Below are 15,311 nucleotides of genomic sequence, written 5' to 3'. Positions count from 1 at the left end.
ATCTCATCCAAGATGATTCTAATAACTAGATGCAAATGTCGGCTCCTAGAGGAAGAGGGCAGCGACCATATCTCCTCTGGGTTGCCACAGCCTTGTAGAGAACACAGCACATGGTAAATGCTCAAACACATTGCTGAGTGGATCAGCCAAATGAAGACCAGTTTTAATATGCTTTACACATCATAGATGCACTTGTAACACTGGTTGGCTGGTTAACTCACTACAGAAATACGGCCAAACATCTCTTTCCCAATAAAATTAAAATAGAACATATAAGTTATCCTTATCCTCAAAACCAGATTATCATGATTCATTCATACTAAAGCACACCACATAGATCAACTTGCTCTGGTAGTCTATTTTATAAAGTTGAGTTATCAACATATTATTTAATAATATTAACAACATTTGATTTTCATTTTCTCCTCCCACTCAAAACACAAGGACAGACCCTTAATGCTGTCCACAGTGAAATATCCACGCACTCAGAGCAGGAGCAGCTGGACACGACCATCCAATCACGGCAAAACTGCACTTTGGAAACTGCCACAGGGGACTGACTTGTAAGGAAACCAGTTAAAGGGACGTGAGAGGCAGTGTGTGCAGTCTCTTATGAAAGGATACTATTCTGCTCTTCTATAAGTCATTGTTTCTTCCAGGGTCAAACAGGAAAACAACTCTTGACCAGCCACAGGCTTAGGCCTTACATTCTCAAAGAACAAGGCTCCATTACCTGTCGGGGCCATGGTATCCGCCTTCTTGCTCTCCCGGGCCCCCTTCTGGGCCCACACCTGGACCGTGTACTCCACGCCCGGCCTCAGGCCCGTCAGCACGGTGCTGCTCTGCTCCTTCCCCACCGGCACCTCCCCGGTGTCTCCATCGGCGGACGTGTAGCGCACCAGGTACCTGTCGATGACGGCCTGCACCGGGTCCCAGGAGACGGTGGCCGTGTTCTCTGTCACCCGGTCGGTCACCAGGTTTTGGGGGCTGTCAATGTCTTTAAAAAAGATATTTGGAAAGCCTAAGCTTTGAAGCCATGGAAGAGATACCCACCACCCACCACTCTCATTTCATCTTCTAGAACTCTCTTAGCACAAGGCAATGGTATTCCCATCCAGAATCTGCTGGGAGTCAAGGGAGAAAGGAACCCCAGTTCCCAATTTCAAAAGACTACACATCGTAAGCTTAACATACTCTTTTGGCTTTTAGCTCCCTAAAATATATGAGGAACGACATCTTCTTAACAACATTATGTCACATCACAACAATCATTAAACATCTGCCATGACGTTCGGGGTACCTAGTTTATCATTTTATCATGGGCTGCTTCACGGGCAATCATTCTAAAAGCATTATCACAAGCATTGCAACAATCAGAGCCTATAAACATCTTTGCTGAGTCCGCTGAAAACATGGCCACCACCATGTTTCTCCCTTCCTGTAGACTGAGTGGTTTCGTGAGCAGCTCACCGCGACCAGGCAGAGAGAGCTACCAATTACCACCTCACTGAGGTCACTACTAGGACTCACTGTCCTTTTTGGTCTCTGTGACTTTCTCTGCAAAGTCTCTCATCTCAGGCCGCCTCTTGGGTATCATGCACACTCAAATCCACATGCTCAAAATTCAAGTCTGATTGATCTTTTTCTTATTACCTGTTGGGGCCATGGTGTTGGCTTTCTTGCTCTCCCGGGCCCCCTTCTGGGCCCACACCTGGACCGTGTACTCCATGCCCGGCCTCAGGCCCGTCAGCACGGTGCTGCTCTGCTCCTTCCCTACCGGCACCTCCCCGGTGTCTCCATCGGCGGACGTGTAGCGCACCATGTACCTGTCGATGACGGCCTGCACCGGGTCCCAGGAGACGGTGGCCGTGTTCTCCGTCACCCGGTCGGTCACCAGGTTTGTTGGGCTGTCAATGTCTGAAAGGAAAGTTAAAGCGCACCATTAACAAGCACCGAAGAGGGAGACCGTGTTGCTTGAAGGGAGGCAGTTTCCTGGTCTTGTGGTTTTCCCATGTCCTGTCAGTTTTCAGGTGTTTCACAAAGACCGAACTTCTCTCCACAGCTAGGCTCTTGGATCCTCAAGAAGGCAGCACAGGATAATGGAATGAGCAGGAGTATCCAGAGTCAGAAGAGCTCGTTTGCAGTTTCAGCCCAGAGATGCAGAGCAGAGGGACAGGAAAAGCCCTGAGCAGAGCCAACAGACTGGGGATGTAGGCCCAGCTCTGCCATCAGCCAGCCATGGCCCTGGACAGCTAGCACTGCTGTCCCCAGCTGAACCTCAGTTCCTTCTTTGTAAAATATGGGCCTTACTAAATAGATACAAAAGTACCATAATATGCAATGAATATGCCACAAATCTGACTCCATGAATCATCAGCTGACTTTGTGACTTGTAAAAAGCATTCACTTCTTTGTATTTGAGGTTTCTTAACTATAAAACGGGGATATTGATTCCTGCTCTACCCATCTCACCAAATGCCTCTGAGGAGAAGCAATTGAAGAATATAACCCTCATTCATTGCTGGTGGGTATATAAAATACTGCCACCATTCTGGGAATAACTTGGCCATTCCTCAAAAAGTGAAACATAGAGTTATCATATGACCCAGCAATTCCACTCCTAGGTATATACCCAAATGAATTGAAAGCATATGTCCACACAAAAAGTTGTACATAAACGCTCATAATAACCCTATTCACGATAGCCAAAAAGTGGAAAAAGCACAAATGCTTATCAAGTGACAAATGGATAAACAATGTGTTACATCCATACAATGGAATATTACTTGGCAAGAAAATAAAGTACCCATACATGCTCCAACATGGATGAAATTTGAAAATATTATGTGTAGTTAATAAAGCCAGTCATGAAAGACCACATGCTGTGTGAATCCATTTATATGAAATGTCCAGAATAAGGACCTTCTGTCTCTATAGAGACAGAAACTAACAGTGTCCTAGGGCTAGGGGGAGTGGGGGCAGGAGGCACTATTAATGGACATGGGGTTTCTTTCTGGAGTGATGACAATATTCTGATTAGATAATAGTGATGGTTGTAGGACTCTGTAAATACACTAAAAACCACTGACCTTATCCTTTAAAAGAGTACATTGTATAGAAAGTAAATCATATCTCAATAAGTCTGTTCTTAAAAAATGAGGACACAGAGATGAATGAGCTTTAAAAATTATGAACTGTTACGGGATGTAAGTATAACTTTAGGATCCTGAGAACAGAGCACACAGTGCTTCAGAGAGGATTTATCCCCTAAGAAAACAATAACCCTTCCTTGCTTCAAAAAGATCAGAGTGAAAAAACACTTCCCTAAAGTACTAGGCTCGCAGATCCTAACATATATGGTTTCTTTATATCTTTTCCCTCTTAAGACAAAACATTTCAACGATTGAGTACAAATCAGAGGAACAGTGGGTAGATGGGACCAATCACCATCTATCTTTATAAGACCAAAGTATGAGGCCAATATGAGCTCCTTATTTGGAGGTAATGTGTAAAAGGAAGGTGAGGGATGGTGTGTGCAATCTCCTACAAAGGGACAATATCCTGCTCTTCCATAAATCATCTAGTCCGCCAGTGTCAAAGCAGGAAAACAAAACTTGATTAGCCATAGGTTTAGGTCTTACATTCTCAAAGAACAAGGCTCCATTACCTGTCGGGGCCATAGTGTCCGCCTTCTTGCTCTCCCGGGCCCCCTTCTGGGCCCACACCTGGACCGTGTACTCCACGCCCGGCCTCAGGCCCGTCAGCACGGTGCTGCTCTGCTCCTTCCCCACCGGCACCTCCCCGGTGTCTCCATCGGCGGACGTGTAGCGCACCATGTACCTGTCGATGACGGCCTGCACCGGGTCCCAGGAGACGGTGGCCGTGTTCTCTGTCACCCGGTCGGTCACCAGGTTTTGGGGGCTGTCAATGTCTTTAAGAAAGATATTTGGAAAGCCTAAGCTTTGAAGCCATGGAAGAGATACCCACCACCCACCACTCTCATTTCATCTTCTAGAACTCTCTTAGCACAAGGCAATGGTATTCCCATCCAGAATCTGCTGGGAGTCAAGGGAGAAAGGAACCCCAGTTCCCAATTTCAAAAGGCTACACATCGTAAGCTTAACATACTCTTTTGGCTTTTAGCTCCCTAAAATATATGAGGAACGACATCTTCTTAACAACATTATGTCACATCACAACAATCATTAAACATCTGCCATGACGTTCAGGGTACCTAGTTTATCATTTTATCATGGGCTGCTTCACGGGCAATCATTCTAAAAGCATTATCACAAGCATTGCAACAATCAGAGCCTATAAACATCTTTGCTGAGTCCGCTGAAAACATGGCCACCACCATGTTTCTCCCTTCCTGTAGACTGAGTGGTTTCGTGAGCAGCTCACCGCGACCAGGCAGAGAGAGCTACCAATTACCACCTCACTGAGGTCACTACTAGGACTCACTGTCCTTTTTGGTCTCTGTGACTTTCTCTGCAAAGTCTCTCATCTCAGGCCGCCTCTTGGGTATCATGCACACTCAAATCCACATGCTCAAAATTCAAGTCTGATTGATCTTTTTCTTATTACCTGTTGGGGCCATGGTGTTGGCTTTCTTGCTCTCCCGGGCCCCCTTCTGGGCCCACACCTGGACCGTGTACTCCACGCCCGGCCTCAGGCCCGTCAGCACGGTGCTGCTCTGCTCCTTCCCTACCGGCACCTCCCCGGTGTCTCCATCGGCGGACGTGTAGCGCACCATGTACCTGTCGATGACGGCCTGCACCGGGTCCCAGGAGACGGTGGCCGTGTTCTCCGTCACCCGGTCGGTCACCAGGTTTGTTGGGCTGTCAATGTCTGAAAGGAAAGTTAAAGCGCACCATTAACAAGCACCGAAGAGGGAGACCGTGTTGCTTGAAGGGAGGCAGTTTCCTGGTCTTGTGGTTTTCCCATGTCCTATGTCAGTTTTCAATTGTTTCAGGGACATAGACCTTCTCTCCACAGCTGGCCTCTTGGATCCTCGAGGAGGCAGCACACGACAGCAGGATAAGCACTAGATCCAAGTCAGAAAAGCTGTGGTCCTGCACATCTCAACGGTCTCTGGCTGGGCCTCAGCCTCATCACCTGCAAATCTGGGGTTCAGGTCGGATAGACTTTAATGTTCTTTTGAGCACTAATGTTCCACGCATACATCTAATTTCATAAATTACTACCTTGTTTCATGACCTTGGACAGCTCACCTCACCTCTATGCATGGATAAAATAGGACTGTTAATAGTTATTGTAAATATTTCACTGGATGGCTCTGAAAACCAAGACAAAAAATACCATGTAAAAAGGGGCCTTGAAAATACTGAAGTATTACAGTGTCTACAGAATAAAAAAAGCAGGACAAGATATTAGTGTATACCCTGGAAACTAGCTGTATTAAATGAGTTAGCAATACGCCCTTTGTGACAACTCTTGGCACAGAGTAGATGCCCAATGACCATAAGCTATTATTGATATCATCTTGCTGATATTTCATGAGTGAAGAAGATTATGCTCCTCCAAACTATACACAGAGAAGGTATTCAAAAATGCAGTCACCAAGAAAATAACAACATGTCTTTGTTCCAAATAGTTTATTGCAAAAGTCGTTTCCCTAAAGTCTTTGCTTCTAGGTCGTGTCTCATATGTGCAATGGTATGTTCAAGCAGGACTCCTCTTATCTTGGTTTGGGCTGTGACTCCAAGAAAACTGGTATCTACATTCCAATCTGAAAGCCCACAGTTAAAGTAGGACAAACAGTCTCGTGGCCCTTGGCTGGCCAAACCATCTCCAGACAATGAAAGAGGTTGGAGAGGCCAAAGGGATAGGACTTCAAGAGTGGATTTCTTTGGGCAGAGTTACACTGAGTTTCATGGGTGAGACCCAAACCTCAAATGAGCAAGTGTTCTCAATCAGGAATGATTGGCAATATCTGGAGACCTACTTGGTTGTCACAATTCGGTGTGGGATGCAGAGGCTACTGGAGTCTAATGCGTAGAGGCCAGGGATGCTGTTAAACAGCATACAGTGCCTGAGACCGACCCCTGCAACAAAGATTTCTCCAGCCAAATATTTCACTAGTGTCAAGACTGAGAAACTCTGCCCAATGCTTGGGGAACACCGTAGGCTGGTGTCTGACATGTATCTAAAATACCTAAGGGGTGAGAAAATGGCTGTTTGCTCTGATAGAGAGCACTGCAAAAGAACCATGTATCTAGTTGAATGGATAAAGGATGCCTGCATATGCCCTATAGACCAGACATGGACCAAGGAAAGAAGAGCCCACCTGGGATTATTTTAGAAGCTGTCCAAGACACTCAGCCAGAGGGGTGAGGTGATGCCACCAGAAAGGCACTGGAGTGCACCCCACATGTGTAGGCAGAGGAAGGGACCAGCAGGAGAGATGCATCTGTCACAGGATCACTATGATGACAGCTCAGAGTGTAAGAGGGTCCCTGAAGAACGCACAGAAGTGCTCCACGAGGGAAACATTAGCTTTAACACTGGTCAGGCCCCATGACAGGCTCAGGGCAGCTGTGAAGGTTATAGTAAAGCAGGACCCCTTACCTCTCCTTCTCCTGACCCCTGGCCCCTCTCCAAGCTGTACCAAACATAAATGGGCCAGAAACTACAGTTAGCATGCTAGAAGGAGGGTGTCTGAAGTATAAGAAGGGAAATACAAGAGCAGTTGAGCAGACCCCCCTTCCCATGGCAGATAGTTAGCCCGCAAATGGCCCACGCCAGTGGAGAGGAGAAGACTTAACTTTAAATGAAGTATTGATATAGACATTTTAATTACTAAAATGATATGTGTTGAGGACTAAAAATGACTAGATACTTGCTTATTTTTAGCTAATAGAGCATTATTATTATCTCCGCCTAAAACATTCATCTGAAGGGCAGAAATAAAAAACAAGCTCCAAGAAAGGGTTTAAACAGGTGAAGAGGGAAAACAAAGTTGGTTTGGGATCACAGTCCAGCTCCCCCCACATGGAAGGCACTTGTGCTTTCATCCCGTTTAGTCCGTATCAGGTGAGGCACTTCGTGTGTTCACAACACGGAAGATGCACAGGCAGAGAACAAAGGACCACAAGCAATCACATCAATCTTTAAAGACCAAAGTTTGAAGGCCGCAAGATGAGCTGTGCATTCTACGAGAAGCCATCAAATAGAAGTAAGGCATACAATGCACTCTATAAGCGCACCATTGCACTCTGTAAAACCTCCCTTTCTGCCAAGGTCACAGAAGGAAAACTCAACTGAAACAGACATGAGTTTAGCAGTGACACAGGGATGATGCACGCTCCGTTACCTGTCGGGGCCATGGTGTCGGCCTTCTTGCCCTCTCGGGTCCCCTTCCGGGCCCACACCTGGACCGTGTACTCCACGCCCGGCCTCAGGCCCGTCAGCACGGTGCTGCTCTGCTCCTTCCCCACCGGCACCTCCCCGGTGTCTCCATCGGCAGACGTGTAGCGCACCATGTACCTGTCGATGACGGCCTGCACCGGGTCCCAGGAGACGGTGGCCGTGTTCTCTGTCACCCGGTCGGTCACCAGGTTTTGGGGGCTGTCAATGTCTTTAAGAGAGATGAAAGAAATGTAACATTTACCAACTCTCTGGTTCCAGAGAGGCCAGCACATACACAGACAAAATGATGATTTCAACAAATTTCAGAATCTGTTATGTGCCAGTGATTGGGATAACTTAAGGGTTTAATTAAGCAAGTGGTCTGAAATTCCAAGAATGAGCTAATAGCATGTAAGGAGACGTAGGGTTTTCAGACAAAGCCAAAACAGTCTCAGCTCTATAAACTTTACCCACAAGTAGACTCTGGATTTTAAAAAAATTGGGTCTTCATATACAAATTTCTCCATTACCCTGGGTTTATATAATACACTCTTTGAGTTCTGATTCCCTGTACCTGAAAGCAATTATACTTCAGTAAATCTCTGCAGTGGCTCTAATATTTTATTTGGGAATAAAAATATCCTGAAAGTAGGAGCTGTTAGTTCTTTCCATATAAAACATTATGCCTACAGCCAGAGCACCAGAAGACTTCAACTGATGGTCTTTGAGGTCTGGGCTGATAAAAAAAAAAAAATAATCCTACTTGGGTAGGAATCTGTCTGGGTTTCAATACAGTTAAACTGGGTTGGAATCTGGGCACCGTTTCTTAGTTGCTGACTTTGGACAGACTCCAAATTTAAGTCTCCGTCTCCTCATCTCCACAAAGAAGGAAATACCAGTACCTACCTCACAGGTTATGACAAATCACAGATGAGATATTCACATGGAAAAATGCTTGAATATAAGCTCTTTGTTATTACAAGTGTCATTCGAGGCACGAAATTCCCCCCTTTCTCCTTGAAATGTGAACCTCTGAGTCAGAAATCCAAGTAGTTGGGTACATGATTAGCAATGCCTTTATGATCCTGTTTCAAAAACCACTTCCTCAAAATGGCTGAGCTTTCTGTAACAGCAAGTGCATCTCAAGCCCGTGCCCCATTGCTCGACACGCATGGCCAGGCCAGCTGGACGGAACACACAGCCAAGGAGACAACTTGCCTTGAGGAGCACAGACATACAAGGGGGAGTTTCGTTCTGGGATTCTGAGCTGGCTTTGATGCTGCAGCCCCATCCTTCATGACTCCCCTCTGTCCACCACCAACACCACTTAAGATTGTTAAGAGACTTGCATATTAAAAATAAGACACAACCAGCCCATCCTATCCTTACACATTACGCCTTATGCTGCTCCCACCGCTAACACACTCCAGTGCCCATCCCCTCCAGCAGCTGAGGTGCTAACTCACACCACCGCCACCTGAGAGCGGGGAAGATTCTTCTCTATTCCAACTTCCACCATCTTAAAAAGACTGACCCACAGGCCTCCCTTTCACAACACTCAAAATCCCAGAAAACAGAAAGCCTTGTGTAATAGAAACCAGGAGTTGGCAATTTACAACGCATGGGCCAAATCTGACCCACTGTCTATTTTTATAAAGTTTCATTGAACACAGTCATACCAGTTCATTTACATACTTTCCATGGCTGTTTTCACATTTCAATGGCGGAGCTGAATAGTTGTATCAGAGCCGGCATGGTCCCCAAAGCTGAAAACATGGACTATCTGGCCCCTCACAGAAAGTCTGCTAGTTTAAACAAATCTAGATCTCACCCTCCTTACTGGCAACTTCTCCTTCCCCTGGAGGAGATAAGGCCCACCTGGACCCAGGAGGCTACATGCCATTAAACACTTCAAGGGCTAGGGGCACCTGGGTGGCTCAGTCCATTCAGCATACAATTCTTGGTTTCAGCTCAGTTCATGATCCCACAATTCATAGGTCCGCCCCCCCCCAGCCCCCACCGCTGCCAGCACAGAGCCTGCTTGGGATTCTCTCTCTCCCTCTCTCTGCCCCTCCTTCACTCACGCTGTCTCTGTCTCTCTCAAACTTTAAACAAACAAACCAACAAATAAATAAATGAAAAAATAACCAAAAACTTCAAGGGCTGTTTGCTGATTAGCATTTGCTATGGACTGAATATTTGTGCTCCCCTCCAACTCCCAGGTTGAAGCCCTAACCACCAATTTGCTGGTATTTGGAGGTAATTAGGTTTAGGTGAGGTCGTGGGGGTGGGTTCCCTATGGTGGCATCAGTGCCTCACAAGAAGAGACCTGAGTTTCTTCTCTCTGCCCTATAAAGGTGTAGGAAGAAGGTAGCCATTTATTAGCCAAGAAGAGGGTTCTCACCAGGAACTGAATCAGCCAGTGCCCAGATCATGGAGCTTTCCAGGCTCCAAGATTGTGAGAAAGAAGCCTCTTTTGTTTAAGCCCCCCAGTCTATGATATTCTGTTATAGCAGCCGGAGCAGACTAAGACACGTTCTAAGAAATAATCACTACTACCGCTCACGTAGCCCTTGCTATATGTCGGGCACTTACATGAATTCACTCATGCAACCCTCACAACAACTCTTTGATGTAAATACTCATATGCCCCATTTTACAGACAAGAATGTGAGGAACAGAGGTCAGCTGACTTGCCCAAAGTCCCTCAGCTACTAAATGGCAGAGCTGGGATTAAAACTTGGACAGTCGAGCTTCTGAATCCACATTCCTAACTAATTAATGGCTTCTCTGGGCACCTCTGTACTAAGTGACTGTCCAGAACGGAGCCCAGTGAATAAGTAAATCCTTTTCTAGGATTCCTGTCAAGTGTCTGCAACCTCAAGCAGCCTCCAGGATTAGACTGCTCTGGACTCGGGGACAGTACCAGCGGAGGGTTTAAACACAAAGCAGGTGTGGGATACGCTCCCCTGCAGCCTCAGGACATCTGCAAACCCAAGCTGGGCCGAAGGCGAGCTATATTTCACAGCTGGGTGAAATATAGGGACCCGTATGGTTTCTGAAAGCTTAAAGGCAGAATTGGTACATTCGGTGACTGTTGACTCAGGATGCAAACCATTTCCATGGTCTGAAAGAGAGCTCCAGATTATAAGCAAAGTGCCTGTACAGCCACTGCAAACTTAGATAAGCATTCAAATTCACTGTCAGCCAAATGTTTTGAGTTTCAATGTCCAAAAAAATGAAAATTAGGAAGTGTTACTCTTCTCTGAGAGAGTTGCATATGGAATTCTAACCCAAATAAGTATGACCTTCTGTGTAACGTAAAAAGGCTGGTCTCTTTTGTTTGAAGTTAAAAGGGGAGAAATCATAATTGTGAAATTTGAAATTGCTCTTGTAACCCCCTTCCCCACCCCTGCTAGGGGTGATGCTAGGTGGGCATCAGACTCCTGATTCAAAAATCAGCCTCCTCCCTGCTGTGAGGAAATCTGTTTAGGCTCCCGTTCCTCTGTTACCTGTGAGGGCCTTGGTGTCGGCCTTCTTGCTCTCCTGGCTGCCCCTCTCGGCCCACACGTAGACTCTGTACGCCTCTCCCGGCTTCAGGCCCGTCAGGACGGTGCTGCTCTGCTCCCTGGGCACCGCCATGTCCCTGGTGTCCCCATCAGCAGAGGTGTAGCGCACCACGTACTTGTCTACGACAGCCCGGACTGGGGTCCAGGAGACTACCGCTGTGTCTTCTGTCACTCGGTCAGTGACCACGTTGGTTGGGCTATCGATTTCTTCATAAAAATATACGAGAAAGAAAAATTAGAGAAGACGTTTGGCTGGCCAAAATCACAGGTGCTTCAAGATCTAGTTCATCCAGGTGACCGAGTTCCGTGGTCCATACAATGCAAGAGGGTCTCTCCATCATCTGTGACAGGTAGACAGCTGGCCTCTACTTGAACTGCAGGCTGAGAAAGGGCTCCCTGATGGACAAAACAATCCCTTCCATTTTGAGACCAATGAGCATGTTAGACAAGACTCCTGCAAATGTAGTCACACGAAATGGAACTCCTTCAAGAGGCATATGGAATACACCTAATGCTTCTTCTGGGAGACCCTCAAGCAGGTGTTCAAGAATAGTAACCATTCTCCTTCCTAACTCTCCTCAAGTCAAAACAGCTTCACCTCTCCAATGTCTGTATTTGTAGGTTATTAACTTTTGTACCATTATATCATATCATGCCATACCATATAATATCATATTATACTTTCAAATTACAGTTTCTAGACCTGGCACTTACATCTGGACATGCTTTCTTTCCCTTGATCAAAGAAAAATCCCCAAAACTCAGTCCATTCATTCAACAATTCACTGACCATCCGTTTCATGCCAGGGAATATAATGGCACTCAGGAGTCACCAATGAATAAAACAATCAGAAATCCCTGCCTATGCAAGGTTGATGTTCTAGAAGGACGAACCGAGAACAACATGCCCCTCCATGTCCTAGACACTGTTCCCTCAATAACATATCTTCAGCCCACAGCCTCAGAAAATCCCTACGCTTTTCAACACGTGTCCCTGCTGACCCAGGGGTTGTCAACATTGGGCACCTCCTCAGTATCACCTGCAGAGAGCTCATTTCAAGTCTCAGATATGCGCTGACATCTCTGCTGAAAAAAACAAATAAGCAAGACTCCGCAGGTAATTCTGATGCACAGCCAAGGCTGAGAATCCCACATTGAGCCACATCTTCCCCATTTAAGATGCATATAAAATACATCTCCAATGTTTATTCTTGTTATATTTCACCTTATGGACTTCATTTATAATTTAGTCTTTCACTCAACATGCTGATTTTCCTTTCTAGCTTATCATTTACAAACCTAATAGGTAAGCATCTGAGTGCAGCATCCGTTCAAGGTCACTGATAAGGGCGCTGCACAGAACAAAGCTGACATTTGGTGCCAAGACCCCTCCCCACCTGCGGATCTATACCCTTTTGGGTAAAGACACACGAAACAGGTTCCTCCTCTCAGAAATTTAAGCAGCTTTCCTTCCTCCCCATCCTGCCCTGGTTCTCTTGGCCAAGGGTCCTCCAGCAGAGAAGTTCCGACTCTACAAAGCTGCATTTTTTTCACATCAACTAGGATCACCTTTCTTGAGCACAATAGCAGTGTCTTCCTTGTGTGCAAGGAAATGAAATATGTTCTGTCACCAGAGACAGTGCATATTTAATAAACCAACTGTCATCAATTGAGTGTATACTAAATGTAAGATGCTTTTCACACATTGCCCTATCAAACCTCATACTAACAACTCAAGGTTGTATCAGATTCCCCATGTACTAATTTCGAACATTAATAATGGTTATCATTTTTAGAGCACTAACCATACATACCAGGCTCAGAGAGGTTAGATAACTTAGCTAAGGTCACTCAGCTAGTAAATGATAGTCATACATTCTACAAACGTTCCCTGAGTGCCTAGCTGGAGCTGGGAATTCAGTTTAACTCAGTTATTCATTTTCTATTTTTTTAATTTTTTGTAATGTTTATTTATTTTTTGAGAGAGAGCACGAGCAGGGGAGGGCCAGAGAGAGACAGAGACACGGAGCTGTCAGCACAGAGCCAGACAAGGGGCTCGAACCCACAAACCTTGGGATCATGACCTGAGCCAAAGTCGGATGCTTAACTGACTGAGCCACCCAGGCGCCCCGGTTTAACTCAGTTATAAATTAAAGTGAGCCTGCCTGGAGCCTGCTTCGGATTGTGTCCCCTGTCTCTCCGCCCCTCCCCTGCTCGCACTCTGTCTCTCAAAAATAAATAAACATTAAAAAAATTTTTTTTAAGTGTGCCCCTCCCCCACCAAAAGCTTAGTCAACGTGCTAACCCTCCGTACCTCAGCATGTGACCTTACTTGGAAATAGCGTCTTTCTAGAGATAATCAGGTCAAAATGAGGTCATTAGAGTGAGCCTAATCCAGTATGACTGGTGTCCTTATGAAAGGGGGAGTTTGGACACACACACACACACACACACACACACAGGGAAGATGATATGAAGAAGCCCACCATGTGCCTAGAACGCCGCATCTATAAGTCACAGATTGACAAGGATTGCCAACAAACAACTGAAGCTAGAGGGGTGAGGAAGGACTCTCCCCTACAGCTTTCCAAGAGAGAGCGGAGCCCTGCAGGCACCTTGATCTCAGACTTCATAGCCTCCACAGCAGGGAGACAATAAATTTCTATTGTTTTAAACCACCCGGTCTTTGGTATTTTGCTACGGCGGCCCTAGGATACAAATACCGTTGACCCCTGAACAATGCAGGAATCAGGCACCTCAATTCTCTTCTGCTCAGTCAAAAATCCACGTGTAACTTTTGACTCACGAAAAACTTAATAGCCTGCTGTTGACCAGAAGCCTTACTGATAACACGAACATTCAAGTAACACATGTTTTGTATGTTGTATCATATACTGTATTCTTCCAATGATACCTACTTTCCCTTAATTTTTTCAGGATTTCTAGGCTATATTTCTAAACTTTGTCTGAGTTTTTCCAAAGTGTCACGAAGAGGAGAGGTTCCGGAAGATGGCGGCGTAGGAGGACGCGGGGCTCACAGCGCGTCCTGCCGATCACTTAGATTCCACCTACACCTGCCTAAAGAACCCAGAAAACTGCCAGAGGATTAGCAGAAGGGAGTCTCCGGAGTCAAGCGCAGACTAGAGGCCCACGGAAGAGGGTAGGAAGGGCGGCGAGGCGGTGCGCGCTCCACGGACTGGCGGGAGGGAGCCGGGGCGGAGGGGCGGCTCGCCGGCCAAGCAGAGCCCCCGAGTCTGGCTGGCAAAAGCGGAGGGGCCGGACAGACTGTGTTCCGACAGCAAGCGCGACTTAGCGTCTGGGAGGTCATAAGTTAACAGCTCTGCTCGGAAAGCGGGAAGGCTGGAGGACAAAGGGAGGGAGAGCTGCTGAGCCCCCGGACGGCAGAGCTCAGCTTGGCGGGGAACAAAGGCGCCAGCGCCATCTCCCCCGCCCATCCCCCAGCCAAAATCCCAAAGGGAACCGGTTCCTGCCAGGGAACTTGCTCGCTCCGCGCAAACACCCAACTCTGTGCTTCTGCGGAGCCAAACCTCCGGCAGCGGATCTGACTCCCTCCCGCTGCCACAGGGCTCCTCCTGAAGTGGATCACCTAAGGAGAAGCGAGCTAAGCCTGCCCCTCCACCCCCCGTGCACCTTGCCTACCCACCCCAGCTAATACGCCAGATCCCCAGCAACACAAGCCTGGCAGTGTGCAAGTAGCCCAGACGGGACACGCCACCCCACAGTGAATCCCGCCCCTAGGAGAGGGGAAGAGAAGGCACACACCAGTCTGACTGTGGCCCCAGCAGTGGGCTGGGGGCAGACATCGGGTCGGACTGCGGCCCCGCCCACTAACTCCAGTTATACACCACAGCACAGGGGAAGTGCACTGCAGGTCCTCACCAAAGTGTCACGAATCTCAAAAAACTTTTCCAGTATATTTATTGAAAAAAAGCTGCACATAAGTGGACTGGTGCAGTTCAAATCCATGTTAAGGGCCAACTGTCTAAGCAATGAACAGAATAAAGACTCTGCTATGGAACTTACATTTTCCTCAAGGAGACAGACGATAAACAAGATGTGATAGTATTAGGAAGCCCAATGAGGCAAGATATAGGGTTAGAAAATGCCGAGCAAAAGCGGTTTGTGAGTTTAGACAGGGAGGTCAGGAAAGAGCCATCTCACTGGGAAGGTAACATTTGAACAAAGACCTAAACGAAATGAGGCAGTGGGCACGTACTGTCTGGGCACCTCTTTCCACACAGAAGGAGCAAGTCCAAAGGCCCTGCTCCACATAGCCAGGGAAAAGCAACAGGACAGAGTCAGTGAGGAGCTGAGTGGCTGGAGGTGAGTCCAGGGAGGTAAGGGGCAAGT

General features: G+C 46.9%; 1 protein-coding gene across 2 annotated transcripts in view; it reads right to left on the bottom strand.

The window, feature by feature from the left end:
• TNN (tenascin N) overlaps positions 1–15,311 on the bottom strand; it is a 55,316-nt gene that overhangs the window by 25,775 nt on the left and 14,230 nt on the right. The window contains exons 6-11 of one of the 2 annotated variants that reach the window (XM_078441325.2): positions 10,884–11,147; positions 7,337–7,600; positions 4,588–4,851; positions 3,668–3,931; positions 1,654–1,917; positions 734–997 (exon numbers count right to left, since the gene is read on the bottom strand). In XM_078441325.2, coding sequence (XP_078297451.2) covers positions 734–997; positions 1,654–1,917; positions 3,668–3,931; positions 4,588–4,851; positions 7,337–7,600; positions 10,884–11,147 — 1,584 coding nt within the window. The remainder of the gene's footprint in view (positions 1–733; positions 998–1,653; positions 1,918–3,667; positions 3,932–4,587; positions 4,852–7,336; positions 7,601–10,883; positions 11,148–15,311) is intronic. The other variant, XM_078441326.2, reaches the window with a different exon arrangement.

Source organism: Panthera onca, chromosome F1, assembly GCF_046562875.1.
Source record: "Panthera onca isolate mPanOnc1 chromosome F1, mPanOnc1 haplotype 2, whole genome shotgun sequence".
Classification (NCBI taxonomy): domain Eukaryota; kingdom Metazoa; phylum Chordata; class Mammalia; order Carnivora; family Felidae; genus Panthera; species Panthera onca.
Note: the sequence above shows the minus strand (reverse complement) of the source record. Positions and strands in the feature narration are given on the sequence as shown.